This window comes from Muscardinus avellanarius (assembly GCF_963383645.1).
Source record: "Muscardinus avellanarius genome assembly, chromosome: 14".
Taxonomy (NCBI): Eukaryota; Metazoa; Chordata; class Mammalia; order Rodentia; family Gliridae; genus Muscardinus; species Muscardinus avellanarius.
In genome coordinates, this window is record NC_137800.1 from 6,805,480 (window position 1) to 6,818,435 (window position 12,956).

General features: G+C 53.2%; 1 protein-coding gene across 1 annotated transcript in view; it reads left to right on the plus strand.

Moving 5' to 3' along the window:
• The window catches only part of XKR6 (XK related 6), a gene marked incomplete at both ends in the record, with an annotated part of 234,654 nt that overhangs the window by 203,093 nt on the left and 18,605 nt on the right, over nucleotides 1-12,956 (plus strand). The window contains one exon of the mRNA XM_080710778.1: nucleotides 8,551-8,747. Within this exon, the coding sequence (XP_080566904.1) occupies nucleotides 8,551-8,747 (197 nt within the window). The remainder of the gene's footprint in view (nucleotides 1-8,550; nucleotides 8,748-12,956) is intronic.

Genomic DNA, 12,956 nt, shown 5'->3' on the forward strand with positions numbered 1-12,956 from the left:
TGCCACTTGGGGGGTCACAGGTGGAGTTAAGGGCCTGTCATGGTCTCCCCCCAGTCTACACCCACAGATGTCTAGTGACATCCTGGGGTCTTGCATCCCTCCTGACTGGCCCACAAGCTCTGGAGAGAAAGCCATAGCCTTTTAGCAGTGATAGCTGTGCTCCCTGAGCCAGGCTACATGGCCACCAGGGCCCGGGCAGAGGAGCAAGGTGGGCCCAGTGCTGTCGGCAGCTTGCTGTCGGAGTCCAGCCCATTTCTTTTATTTCTGCTTTTCATGCTTCTCCTCTCGCCTCTCCCTCCTTTCTCTTCTTGCTTTCTTGCTCTCCGTGTCTCCTCCCTTCCTTCCTCTTGTCTCTATTTCCTCTCCTCCCCTCCATTCCTTTCCTTCTTCCTTTTACCACAAACTTAAGTACAAACTTGTCTGGACTTAAGGGGGTCCAGCTTACAATGCGTCGACCTTCTAATAGTGCAAAAACAGTCTGTACTCAGTGGAAACTGTACTGGGAATTTTGAGTGTGTGTCTTTCCCCAGGCTGGTGCTATGCAGTAGCATCCTCTCTCATGAGGCCGGGCAGCAGAAGCCAGCCACATGATGACAGGAGAAAGAACTCCGCCTGTCGTAAACACGAGGGTCCCTGGGTTAGGTGTATCTAACGTGTGTGTGTGTGTGTGTGTGTGTGTGTGTGTGTGTGTGTGTGTGCGTGTGTGGTACTGGGGATTGAACACAGGGTCTCACACATGCTCTACTATCAAGTCATACCCCAGTCTCACAAAAGCATTCTGGACTTACTGTACTTTCAACTTAAAATGGAATTAATCTTGTAATCCCGGTACTTGGAGGCTGAGACAGGAGGCTCACAGGTTCAAGGACAGCCTCAACAATTTAGGGAGATCCTGTCTCAAAAGAGGGGGAGGAGTTCTGGAGGTAACTTCAAGGTAGAATGTCCCTGGGTTCAATCCCCAGTATCAAGAAAAAAAAATAGAGGTGGGCTTCTCAGAGTCCACCCCTCATTCATTGAGGAACACGCACAACCCAGTTCTAAAGCCAGACAGGGGACAGGCCATGGAGCCGCGCAGGGACAGGCCTACCCAGAAAGGTGCACGGTGAACCACACCCTGCCCTGAGGCTGCAGCTCACCCTGGCCACATGAACAACCACGCAGACCCCGAGGCCTCTCAGAAGTGCTTCCTGTGCAGCTGGGGTGCAGCGCCGCTGTGCCAGGGCATGCAGGGAGCCACAGCCCCTCAACAATGCATTGACAGAGAAAAAGGTTGTTGTTTTTAATGAAATTTAATTCATCAGCTTTTACTTTTATGGGTCATGATTTTGCTGACATGGATAGTAACTCTATCAAATGCAAGATCACAAAGATTTGCCTCTATGTTTTCTTTTAAGAGTGTTATCATTTTACAATTTAGCCTAGGCTACCCTTTAAGTTAGTTGCTGCCTATCGATGACTAATTGTTTCTACAGCATTGGGAGGACTTTCTTTTCTCCATTAAATTGTCTTTACAACTTTGTGAAAACATCAATTGGCCATATTTGTATGGTGTTTCTGAACTCTGTCCCATCCCACTGATCCATGTTTCTCTTTTTTTGCCAATATCACACTATCTTAACTACTTTATAGTAAGTCATAAAATCAAATCCTGTAAGTTCTTCAAATTTATTCTTTTTCCCCCTAGAGTTACTTTGGCTATTCTAGTTCCTTTGCCTTTCCATTTAAATTTCAGAATCTGTTTGTCTATATTTACAAAAAAAATCCTGCTAGAATTTTTATTGGAATTATATTGAATCTATAGATAAACTTTAGAGCAATTGTCATCTTAACCATATTGCATCTTCACATCCATGAACATGGTAAGCCTCTATCAGTTTTTCTTTTCTTTCCTTTATTAGGATTTTGTAGCTTCAGTATACAAATATTGTATGCTATATTAGATTTATATCTAAGAATTTCATTTTTTGGGGAAAATTTGAATGGCATATACTTTTAAATTTTAATTTTAATTGTGTATTTACAGTGCATAGAAATGCAATTGATTTTTATATGATGACCTTGCAGTGTGAGATGTGATAAATTTTTTTATCTGACTTAGGATTTTCATTCTAGGCAGTAATGTCATTTATAATTAGAGTTTTGCCTCTGCCTTTGTAGTATGTATGTACTTTATGTATTTCTTTTCCTTGACTTCCTGTCTTGGCTAGGCCTTCCAGTATGATGCTGAATAAGAGTGGTGAAAGAATGTCATAGCCTTATTCCTCTCAGTCTTTCATCATTAAGTGTGATAGTATCTGTGGATTTCTGTAAATATCTATATCAGGATCAGGAAGTTCCCTTCCATGGTTGGTTTGCTGAGCATTTTGTCATGAATGGCTGTTCAATCTCATTAACTGCTTTTACTATATCAACTGATGTGATGTGTGGTTCTTGTTATCAATATCATAGATTACATTGATTTTTAATATATAATCAGCCTTACATTTCTAAGATAAATCCCAGTGGCTCTGGTGTGTCATTCTTTCTACATGCTATTGAATTTAATTTGCTAATATTTTGTTGGGGGTTTTTGCCCCTTTGTTTATGCATCTCTGTTTTGATATTGTCTGTAGTTTGTTGGTGGTGGTGGTACCCAGTTTGTTTGGCATTATTATCAGAACAATGTTGGCCTCATAAAATGAATGAGAAGTATTCTTTCCTTTTTTTTTGTTTTCTGGAGAAGAATGTACAGAGCCGGTGCTGTTTATATTTTTAAGTTCTTGGTAGAATTTACTATTTTTCTTCAAGAGCGGTTCTCTAAGCTTCAGGTCAGCCCTCGTTGGGACTTTGAAGGTGGTATGTTCCCACAATCAGAGGTTTCAAAATGCCACTTCTGAGAAGGTCGTGAGTATCAGCCAGGGACTGGGCCCAGCGAGGCGAACCTCTTCAGCCTCCTGCCCTGGTAGAAATCACTGACTTTCCATTTCATCCAGTCTTGGGCAGAGTCCTGGCTAACTTCCAGGGGAACGACACAGTCTGGGCAGGACTTAGAGTCTGACTTGCCTGAACCGTGACTGGCTGTGTGGCTGACTTTGGAGAAATCACTCAGCCACTCTGAGCCCAGATGAGCCAACACAAAAAAAGATGACAACTATTTTTCCTGAAAGTGCTGGTAGAAAAATGAAAATGTGCTCAGAGAAACAGAGCCTTCTGGAAGCAGGTAGAAAGAGCTTCAAGCAATTTTATGCTTATAAAGGAGGGGAGAACGTGAGCATGGTGGGCCGAGGGGGAGAAGGAGGAGAGCGCTGAGGAGCAGGAGTCCAATAGTGGGGCTGCCCTCCCACCCCTTCTCAAAGGCCTCAGCGGCCCTCTGAGGGGACCACGCCCTGGGTTCCTACTCTGGACTGTGCATTTTATAGATGAGGAAAGCTAGGGCTTAGAGAAGTCAGGAGATGTTCCATAAAGTGGCCGTGTGTGGCAGGGCTGGAAGGGACCCCAGGTGCTTTGGGCAGACTCTGCTCCTCCACCATTGTGAGAGGAACAGGTTAGACTGAAGTCCAGAAAGCCAGGACACATGATCTTCCCAATAAGTGTATAGCAAGGGCGCCAGGCCTGAAGCTCTGTTCGGCCACTTGCATAGCTGGTAAACTGAGGAGCAAAGGCTCCAGTGCTTCCTGTGTCATCTGTAAAATGTGGTCAGTATTGAGCCTCCTCCTAGGCTTGTCCTCAGCATTAAGGTAATGCCATGAATTCTTTAATGCAAAATGCTCAGGGTGGTGTCTGGCACATATGAGTGCCCTACAAACACCAGGCCTTATTACTTGAAAAGAAATGAGGGCTATATTTTTTGCTCTTTAATACCAGTCACTGGAAGGATGGAATGATACAAGGCTGGTGGGAGCTGAGGAAGCCCCCAGCCTGCCCGTCTTGTGAGGGGTGGACATCAGGGCCCAGCCCCTGGAAGCGACCTGCTCAAGGTCGCACGCCGCTGGCCACGGGCCGGCCCAGCTTCCCTGGGTCCTCACTCCATGACAGACATTTGGTCTGTCTACATTTACACCTGTGCGCTGCACAATCCGGTGCTTTTAGGGGAGAGGTGGCGTGACCAGAGGTGACGCCAGATGCAGATCCAGAAGGAGAGGTTGGGCGTCTTCCCTCCAGAGCCACCTTGTTGCGGGAGGTAAGCTTTCTGGAACCTTCAGAAGAAGAGAACACGGGAGTGCAGAGGCAGGGCAGCCATGGTGTCTCCTGCAGATGTGGTGCCCCCCTTAGGACCCGCACATCTGAGCTGGCACCACAGCCTCACCCATGGCCCCTACAGCCCACGTTGTCGCATAGGAGGCACGGGCCTTTAGGTATGAGATCACCGGTGTGGAGCATCCTTCCCGCCATGCTTGGGGTCTGGCGCCACCGTGTGGCCACAGCCATAACGGTCTGCACAGGGAATTGGAGACCAGCAAGAGGCAGCTGGCAGGGCCACCTCAGAGGTCACCCAGACCAACTCTGGGTGCTACGTGTGGGAAATCGAGATGGAGGGAGAGGAGAGTGCCAGTGCCGGCGTTCAGAGGAGAGGCTCTGTGCCTCAGCCCGCCCAGCTGCTTTTTTTCTGGATAGCTCCGTAGACTGGGGGAGAGAACGTGCTCTAGAGAAGTTCAGGAGAGGTAGGACCACAGCTTTGCATGTGTCTGGGGGGACCGGCAAGATCGGGGGGTCAGACCCCCCATACCCACATGCACTCTGACCCTGGTTGACTGATTGAGAAGGAGCTTGTTCTGGACCCTGAAATCCCACCTATAAAGCTCGCTGTGAATGCCGGGCTCCGCGTCCTGGTCTATTTTTACTTCGAGCCGGCACCTGCTGTTGCCTGCAGGGGACCCCAGGACTGAAGGGCAGAGGAAGAGAGTGCAGGGGTGGTGGGGGCCTGGCTCTGGGGCCTGGCATCCACGGGGGAATCCTCAGCTGGCCCCTGACTCAGCTCTTATCCGTGGGCAGAGGATGCTGGGCTGGTGGCCGCAAAGTATGTCGTCCGAGCTTGATTCCTGAGGTGATCCTGGTGCACCCTGCCTGGCCTCTGTCTGCAGACCAGCTGGGTGGGCCACCAGTTTCTCTCATGGAAGAGATTCAGCTTGGCTTCTCCTGGAGGGCTTCAAGTCCGATCAGTGTGCGGTGGGCTCACTGTCTTCCTTGGCCATGGCCTTGTGGGCACAGAGCTTGTGCCTTAGAGAAAACGGAGGATGGAGGGGCGTCGGTGCTCCGGCAGGGCAGAGGTGGGTAGACCTGAGTGTTGACATTACCTTGGGATCTAGATGGATAGGTAGAATTCTGCCACAAAATCATTCATTCAGCAGCTGAGCCACTTGTTAGGTGGGAGAGGCAGAGTCTGTGGTCTGAGTGTTTCCTTGGAAGAATGTAGATTTGTGGTCTGGTCCCTGGTATGTGTCCATGGCTCACAGCCTGTGGATACAGCTGAGTTTGGGATCGGAGGTTACTTGTCTTGGTGACACCCACAGCATCATGGCTGCCCCAGGCACCCGGCTATTCTAGCTACAGATACAGAACCTCAGAAGCTCAACCAGTGCACCTCATCCTCTACGGTTCCGCCTTCCAAGCTGCAGCCATGCCCGTCAGTCCCTCCTTCTGCATCTGTCGCTCAGGGGCCAACTCCCCACTCCCTCACAAGTGAATGGCTCTTTATAGGACCTCCCCTCCCGCTACTGCCATCAGCCATCACCTGCCCAGGAAGCCCTCAGCCCCAAACGAACACCCCTCCTCACCTTCTCCCCTCCTCCTTCAATCCCCTCCTACCTCTCTTCTCTCTGTCTCTGTTTCTGTCTCCGTCTCCCCACCTAGCTTTACAGATCCAGAACCAGTCTCCCTCTTCCTGAGCCTCTCCTCTGGTCCCCTGTTGCTGTGGATTCACAAACAAGGGCAGAGAGACAGACAGACAGACAGACAGACACAACTGATGGGAAATGCCGCTGCCAGCAAGTGTCCAAACATAAACAGGACCAGAATTCAGCGCTTTGCATCACCTCAGAGCCTCAGGTCCCCACTTGCCAAGGGTGATAAGCAGACCCATACCCCTGCGGGCACGCCCACGCCTCCACCGGTGCTCAGGGAGGGGAGCCGGCACTCCTGAGCTGCCCCTGTGTCCCTACCTGCTGATCTTGCCACTCCAGTGCACCCCGCTTTAGTTCTCAGCAGGGGTGTGTCCCCGCTCACTCCAGATGTGTCTGGAGAGAAATGAGGTGTTGGTGGGTACCTGGCTCCAGGGCTTCAAGACAGAGAGTGACCCAAGCCTCCCCAAAGTCCCTTAGGAGTTTAGCGAGAATGGCCTGTCCCTACGCCCCAGATATCACAGGGGTATCACTGCTGCTAGCACACTGATGGGAGGCCACACCTGTGGCTCAGTGACGCGTGTCCTGGGGTGCCCTTGAGGGGCCCGCAGCGCTCGTCTGTCGCGGGTCTAGTATGGATTAGCCCCTGGAGTGCGGCTCAGGGCTCACAGCCGGGGCGGAGCATAGCGTCACAGTTTGAAATTCCATCCCAAGTGGAGGCTGTCGGGTCTTGGCTTCATGCTTCTGTGGCATCAGTCCCTACTGCTCCCGTGGGGACACAGGCCCCTCTCAGGGACCCACCTTGTGCTGTATTGTGCAAATTCTCTGCCCGTGCATGCGGGATCCACCTCTGACATGTGGCGGTGCTGTCCTGTCTGGACTCCTCGGCGCTGGAGCAGGGGACAGGCATCCTTCCGTGGACCGCTCCCTTGGCAAACGCCTTCTGCGCACCTTGCCGTGTTCTGGGTCTTGTCTTGGATGTGGCAGTGAATCACCAGCGAGGTCTCTGCTCTCAGGGTGCTTCCAGGCTCTGGCGAGAGGCAGAGAGACAGAAGAGAAAGGGGCGAGGGGACCGAGGTGAGGCTGGAGCGGTGGCCGTCCCTGGCCATGAGGAGGGCTTTGAGTTATTCTAAGCAGGACAGGAGGCTGTGGATGGGGTGGCAGCGTCACCCTGAGGATCTCCAAAGAGCACTTGGGTTGCGTGTGAAAGGGGTTGTTATGGGGCAGGAGTGCAGGCGTAGACCGGCGAGGAGGCCCCGTGTCGATGCAGGCAAGGGGGGAGGCGGCGGTGAGGGGGACAGAGGACCATCTAGAAGCCCCAAGCGGGCACTTGGAAACGCTTCAGGACAGCTGAGGTGTCAGCCAAGCACCCCATCTCTGATCCAGGCAGGTGTTCTGGAAGGCTCAGTAATGTGTACAGAACACTCCTTCCCAGGGGCTCACATTCTATCCATTGGCCATGAGGGGAAATGGGTCATCACTGCTTGCCGAGTGGGGAAGCAGGCTCTGCGTGGGCCTGGCTTATGGCTCTTGCTGCTGGTCCTAACTGGGCCCACAGAGCCATATTCTTGGATTCTTCCTTTGGGGCCCATCCCACCCACACCCCTGACCCTGGCCTTGCCTCAGGGGCCACTGGTGGGTTTAGATGGCACTTAGACTCTCCGCTTACTTGGGCCCTGGAGACACAGCTACAGAAAATTCTGGTAAAAATGAGACTCACCCAGAGAGGAGGCTCGCTAAGCGTATTATCTCGCTAATTGCCCATCCCCCCAGGAGGCGCCCTCATTAAAAAGGGGAGCGGGCACACAGCTGGAATTGCTAGTTCAAGGTCCCTCAGTTTATGGGTTCACCCGAGAGCCCATGGTTTTTTTTGGTGGTACTGGGGATGGAACCCACGGGGATGCTGCCTCTGAACTACACACCCAGCCCTATTTTTTAGTCTTTATTTTGAAACAGGAGCCTGAGTTGCAGAGGGCCTCACTAAGTAGCTGAGGCTGGCCGCCAACCGCGATCCTCCTGTCTCAGCCTCCCAAGTGCTGATTACAAGTGTGCCACCACGCCCGGCTGGAACCCATGCTTTTTACCTATTGGCGCTTTCTTTACCCCTCACTCTTCGCCATGGCGCCATCCTGAGAGGGCTCAGTGGCTTCGTGGCTGCGGGGGTGGAACCTCCCTTTCAGGCTCTGGGTCTCCCTGGCATAGAGGGGAACTCACAGGCCTTGGTGCACAGGGGCCTGAGGCCACCTCTTTCTTGTTCTGCCAGCCTGTGAGCGTGCCGTGACTTTTTAGGGCTCTAGCTGGTCCCTGTCTGTCATTTAAGAGCACTGGACCTGCCTACGCACACCAGCCAGAGAGTGACACTTAGGGGAAGGTCCATAAAATTAATTTCCATCCCGCCCAGAGCAGCAATGGTGACAGTCTTGCTGGGACATTCCCCCTGTGATCCTGAACCCGAGGAAGCCCACTCACTCCAGCTGGCCCTAGGCAACCATCCGGCCCCACCCTCCCATCTTCCAGAGGAGCACATGGCAGGTGCCTGGAGCCGGAGGGCATGCCCCACGCCTGGCTCATGACCCATGACCTCGGGTGGGAGACCACAGAGCCCCCGCCAAGCCTCCCCATGGGGGCGGGAGGGCGGGAGGGCGGGGGGGGGCTTTTGTTTTTAGGGGGAAGGCCAGAGTCTTTCTGCAGCCCTCACCCACGCTTCTGTGTTCTGTCCCCTGTCGTCCGGCAGGTATATCCGCACCATGTACTTGGGGATTCAGAGCCAGCGGCAGAAGGAACACCAGCGACGCTTCTACTGGGCTATGATGTACGAGTATGCAGATGTCAACATGCTGCGCCTCCTGGAGACCTTCCTGGAGAGCGCCCCCCAACTGGTGCTACAGCTCTGCATAATGATCCAGAAGAACCACGCTGAGACGCTGCCCTGTGAGTGCCCACCCCCGCCCGGCCACGCCCTCCGCCCCGGCCACGCCCTCCGCCCGGCCACGCCCTCCACCAGGCCCCACCTCCCGCATGGGACCGCAGGGCATCTCGGGCCTGGCCCTTATTCCCCGGGCCGTCAAGTCCCCAAGCAAAGCTGACCTAGCCTACATGGCAGACAAGAGTAACCGGTGTTTCCCCAACACCCATGTGCATGCGGGCCTGCTCAGCCTCCCCAAGACACTGTTTTGGTGAGCAGTGCAGAATGGAGGTACCTAGTGTATCTCGGGGCAGCAGAGGACCCCCAGCAGGGCTGGACAGCTCCGAGTCTCCCAGTCAGGTGGGCTGGCCCTTTCCTGGGGTGCTGTGGCCTGAGACCCAGTGCCGGCACATCTCGGGATGGGGGAGCTTAGGTCTGGAGATAGCCGAGGATGCAGTCATGGTACGCATCTCTCGTGGTCGGGGACACTTAAAACTGTGGCGCTCTTGCTTCAAGCTTACATTGGAGTTCACGTGGAAGTCCTCCAGATGGAGGAGCCCACGCCAGCTACTAGCCATCCTCTGAAGAGCCCCTGCTGCCTGGGTGTTCTCCAAGGAGCCCGGCACAGGGCAGACATCAAGGCCTGCAGCAGCAGAAAGGATTTAGGGCGCCTCGGCTGCCAGAGAAGCAGTTGCACGGTCAGGCTGCATGGCCAGTCCAGTCTCCAAGTGCCAGGCTGAGCCGCAGAGCGTATGCTGGGGGCAGGATCTAGGACGAGACGGGCCCAGCAAAGGTGACTCCTTGGGGCGTAGGTGTTTAGTCTGGGAAGACTTGGGAGAGGTGACTCCCAGCATGTGAGATTTCATGGGGAAGAACAGTCGTCCTGAGGGGCAGGGAGACTATTATCAGTTCGACATTGATATCCCATCCAGCAATGGAAGCCTGTCTTGGGAGGTGGTGAGTTTCTTGGCTAGGATTTGAGCAGAGAACTTGCTAAGGGGACTCAGCCCTGACTCCAGAGGCTTGCAGGGGCATCCATGACCTGGCAGCAAGGCATCTGGGCAGAGGGGCCCAGCTTCTGCCCCTGCTCTCCCTGGCCAGTGGGCCTCCTGGGCTCCTGGGCTCCCACCTCCAGGCTTTGCTAGTGAGATCTGCAGTGGATTGGCCTCTCTTTGGTGGGTTTGTGATGGCTCCTAGCCACCCTCCACCGTTAGTGCTGTAGACGGTCGGAGAGCTCCCTGGGGCTATTGCTTTGCTAGTCAAGTTCCCATCGATCTTGGCACCTCCCGCCCCCGCCATCTCTCCACACTCTGCTACTCCCCAGTCCCTGGGCTCACAGAACAGTGCTCAGCCTGCAAGAACATGGGGTTTTTCTAGTGTTCCCATACCTATGAACGCAGGTGAAATAATAGTGATATTAATAATGATGAAATATTACACTAGAATCTTTTGGGCATTTCTGCAGTCTTCTTAAATCTGATGTCTTGAAAGTTTAAGTAAAGATAAAATAAAGATATAAAGAGAGCCCGCCATTCTGACATGCCGTACCCCCACTGTGGCGAGCCCGAGGCTGCCTGGCAAGGTGGGAAAGGCCGGCAGAGCTGTGAGCAGCTTCCAGCTTGGCCACAGTCTGACTTCATGACTCGGGTCAGGGTAACTTCCTGTTTCTTCATCCACAAGGTGGGAATAATAACACCTTGTAGGACTGTTATGAAGGTTGACTGAGCGACACGCAAAGCTCCATTATGTCTACCATGTTGCGGGCACACGATACAATCGGTCATTCCACAAGGGTGTATTAAGCCAGGCACCCATGTGCAGAGGAACGTTAGGAAACATAGCAGCCACACCCGCACCCTGGTGAATCTTCCACAAGACAGTCAGACAGACATGATGTACAAAGCATTTTAATACAAACAAACATGGTGCTGAGGCGGAGGAGGTAGGGCTCAGAGAAAGCCACTCCAGAGGGCTGCCATGGAGGCTGAGTGTAAACAAGGAGGAAGGAGAAGCAGAAACGGCCTTCCAGGCCATGGGAATAGCATGTTCAAAGGCCCTGAGGTAGGAAAATCTGTGCCAGAAAGCTGAAGGACATGACACGACTGGAACTTGGTGGTGACTGGAGAGAGGGAGTGGAGCTAAAGGGAAGGCCAGGAGGAAGGACCTCCAGGGCCCCAAGCTTGGGCCTACATCGTGTACAAGGAGGAGAATATATAAAAGCCGTGCACTGACGTCTGCCTCAAAAAAGCCACCCTTTCACATACAGAGACAAAGGCAGGCTGAGCCAGGATCACCACTGGGGGCCACTGGGTGGTCAAGGCGTGAGGTTGTAAGGATTGAGAGTTGGGAAACCAAGCCCTGAGTAGACTGGAGGTGATCTGAAGAGGAGACACAGGACGCAGCGTGCCGACATGGGCAGTGATGGAAAGGTGGCAGCTTCTAACTGGGCACGCTGGATTTGAACTGGGCCTACAGGGTGGGTCTCAGGGACCGATCAGGACCTAATATCTCCCAGACTTTACAGGAGGTCAGGATGGGGACTTGCTGCACCCCCATGGTGCCAGGGTGAGTCTGCTCTTTCTGGCCAAGCCCACTCTGAGGAGCCTCTCTCTTATCCTGCCACGGGCCAGAGAAATAGGGAACACAACTGCAGAGACACCCACCCTTCAGTTTAGGGCCTGGCCTCTACATTTTAGAATGTGGTAATAGACATATTTTAGATGCTCTGGGAGCACAGGGCAGGTGAATAACTTCTGGTGACATTCAATCTGGGTCCTGATGGGTAAGTAGGAGTTTGCTTAGAGGAGAAGGCTGGGCAGAGGCCCAAGAGAGCCTGGAGGCAGACGCGGAGTGGCTCTGGGTGGCCAGGACGCAGGCACGTCAGGGAGGGTGGTGGTGATGGTGGCAGTGTTGCCAGCAGTGCTAACACTCTGGGGAGCTCAACTGAGTCTAGGGGGTCTAATCTGAGAGGTCGACATGGCTGAATGAGGTCACTGACGTCCCAGCGCAGCCATTCTCTGGATGATGAAACTGAGTCTACAGAGGGGAAATACTGGGCACAATGTGACAAGGCTTGTAAGTGGAAACAGGGCTTTTGCCTAAGTGGCCAGGCCCCCAGGTCAGCTGTGCTGAGCCTTGAAGAGACAGCTGTGTGCGTCCTTTGCGGACTGGTCACGGGGGTGGGAAGTAGGGGAGACGGATGTGCACGTGCCCCTGTCAGGACCAGCGTGCACGTGTGTGGACCCCAGGACGATCACAAATGGCCCGGTCAGGAAATGATGCTTCTGCCTCTTGGACCCTGAGTCTCTGCCGTAGCCTGGCACTTTGAACATGTCCTCAGTCTTTAAGAGTGTCTTGCCTGAGCCACCTCTTCTGGGTGCTCAGGGAGAAGCCTTGCTGTCTTGCTATAGAACTCAAGGGTTGGGGGACCAGAAAGGGAAGGGATGGACCTGACACTGGGGACCCCCCAGCTCCCCAGGACACCCCTGCTGATGCACAAATCACATCATTTTTCCTGGTGCTCCTTGGAGATGGTTTCTTTTCTAGGCCCAGAAACTGAAAGGCCTTGTCTAGACACAAAGACTGAAGAACCACCAGCTCTGGAGAAACGGTTGGATAAGTGGTGATACCTGAGCACCCGCCACCATTTTGGCCTTGAAAACTCTGAGGGCCGTGAGGTTCCTGAGAGCCAACCAGAGTCCAGCCTCTTCTAAGGCTGCCTGCCCGTCTGCCTCCCTGTGTGTGAAAGAGCAGAATCTTTGTGCTAGGGCCTGGGATTTTAGATATTATGTTGTCTAACACTTTTCCAAGACATTTGTCCAAGGAGACTCACTAATTAGTGAGAGGTTTGGTATTGAAACCAGGGCCCCACATTTCCAATATGGCAGGCATTTCTTGGGTCTTCTTAGATTCTTCTGGCTCTGAGGAGCCAGGGCTCCCCTGATGACTATCATAGAAAAGCCTTGGCATCCTCAGAGCCACGTGTACCCCCTTAATTCAGCTAGGGTGTAAGACTAGAAATCTCTGGATGGGATCAGGGCTTGGGCTAAGGCCAAATCTTGAGGTGGAGTGACCTAAGACTCCAAAATGGGGCAGCTGGTGGGGTAACACCAGCCCTACTCAGGGGACACATTCGAGGACCTGGTCCCTATAGGGCAGAAGTGATCAAGGCAGGGGCTGATCTGTTCTCTTAAGAGACACTTTGCAGGAGCTCAGAGACCCGTGAGTGGAGCTGG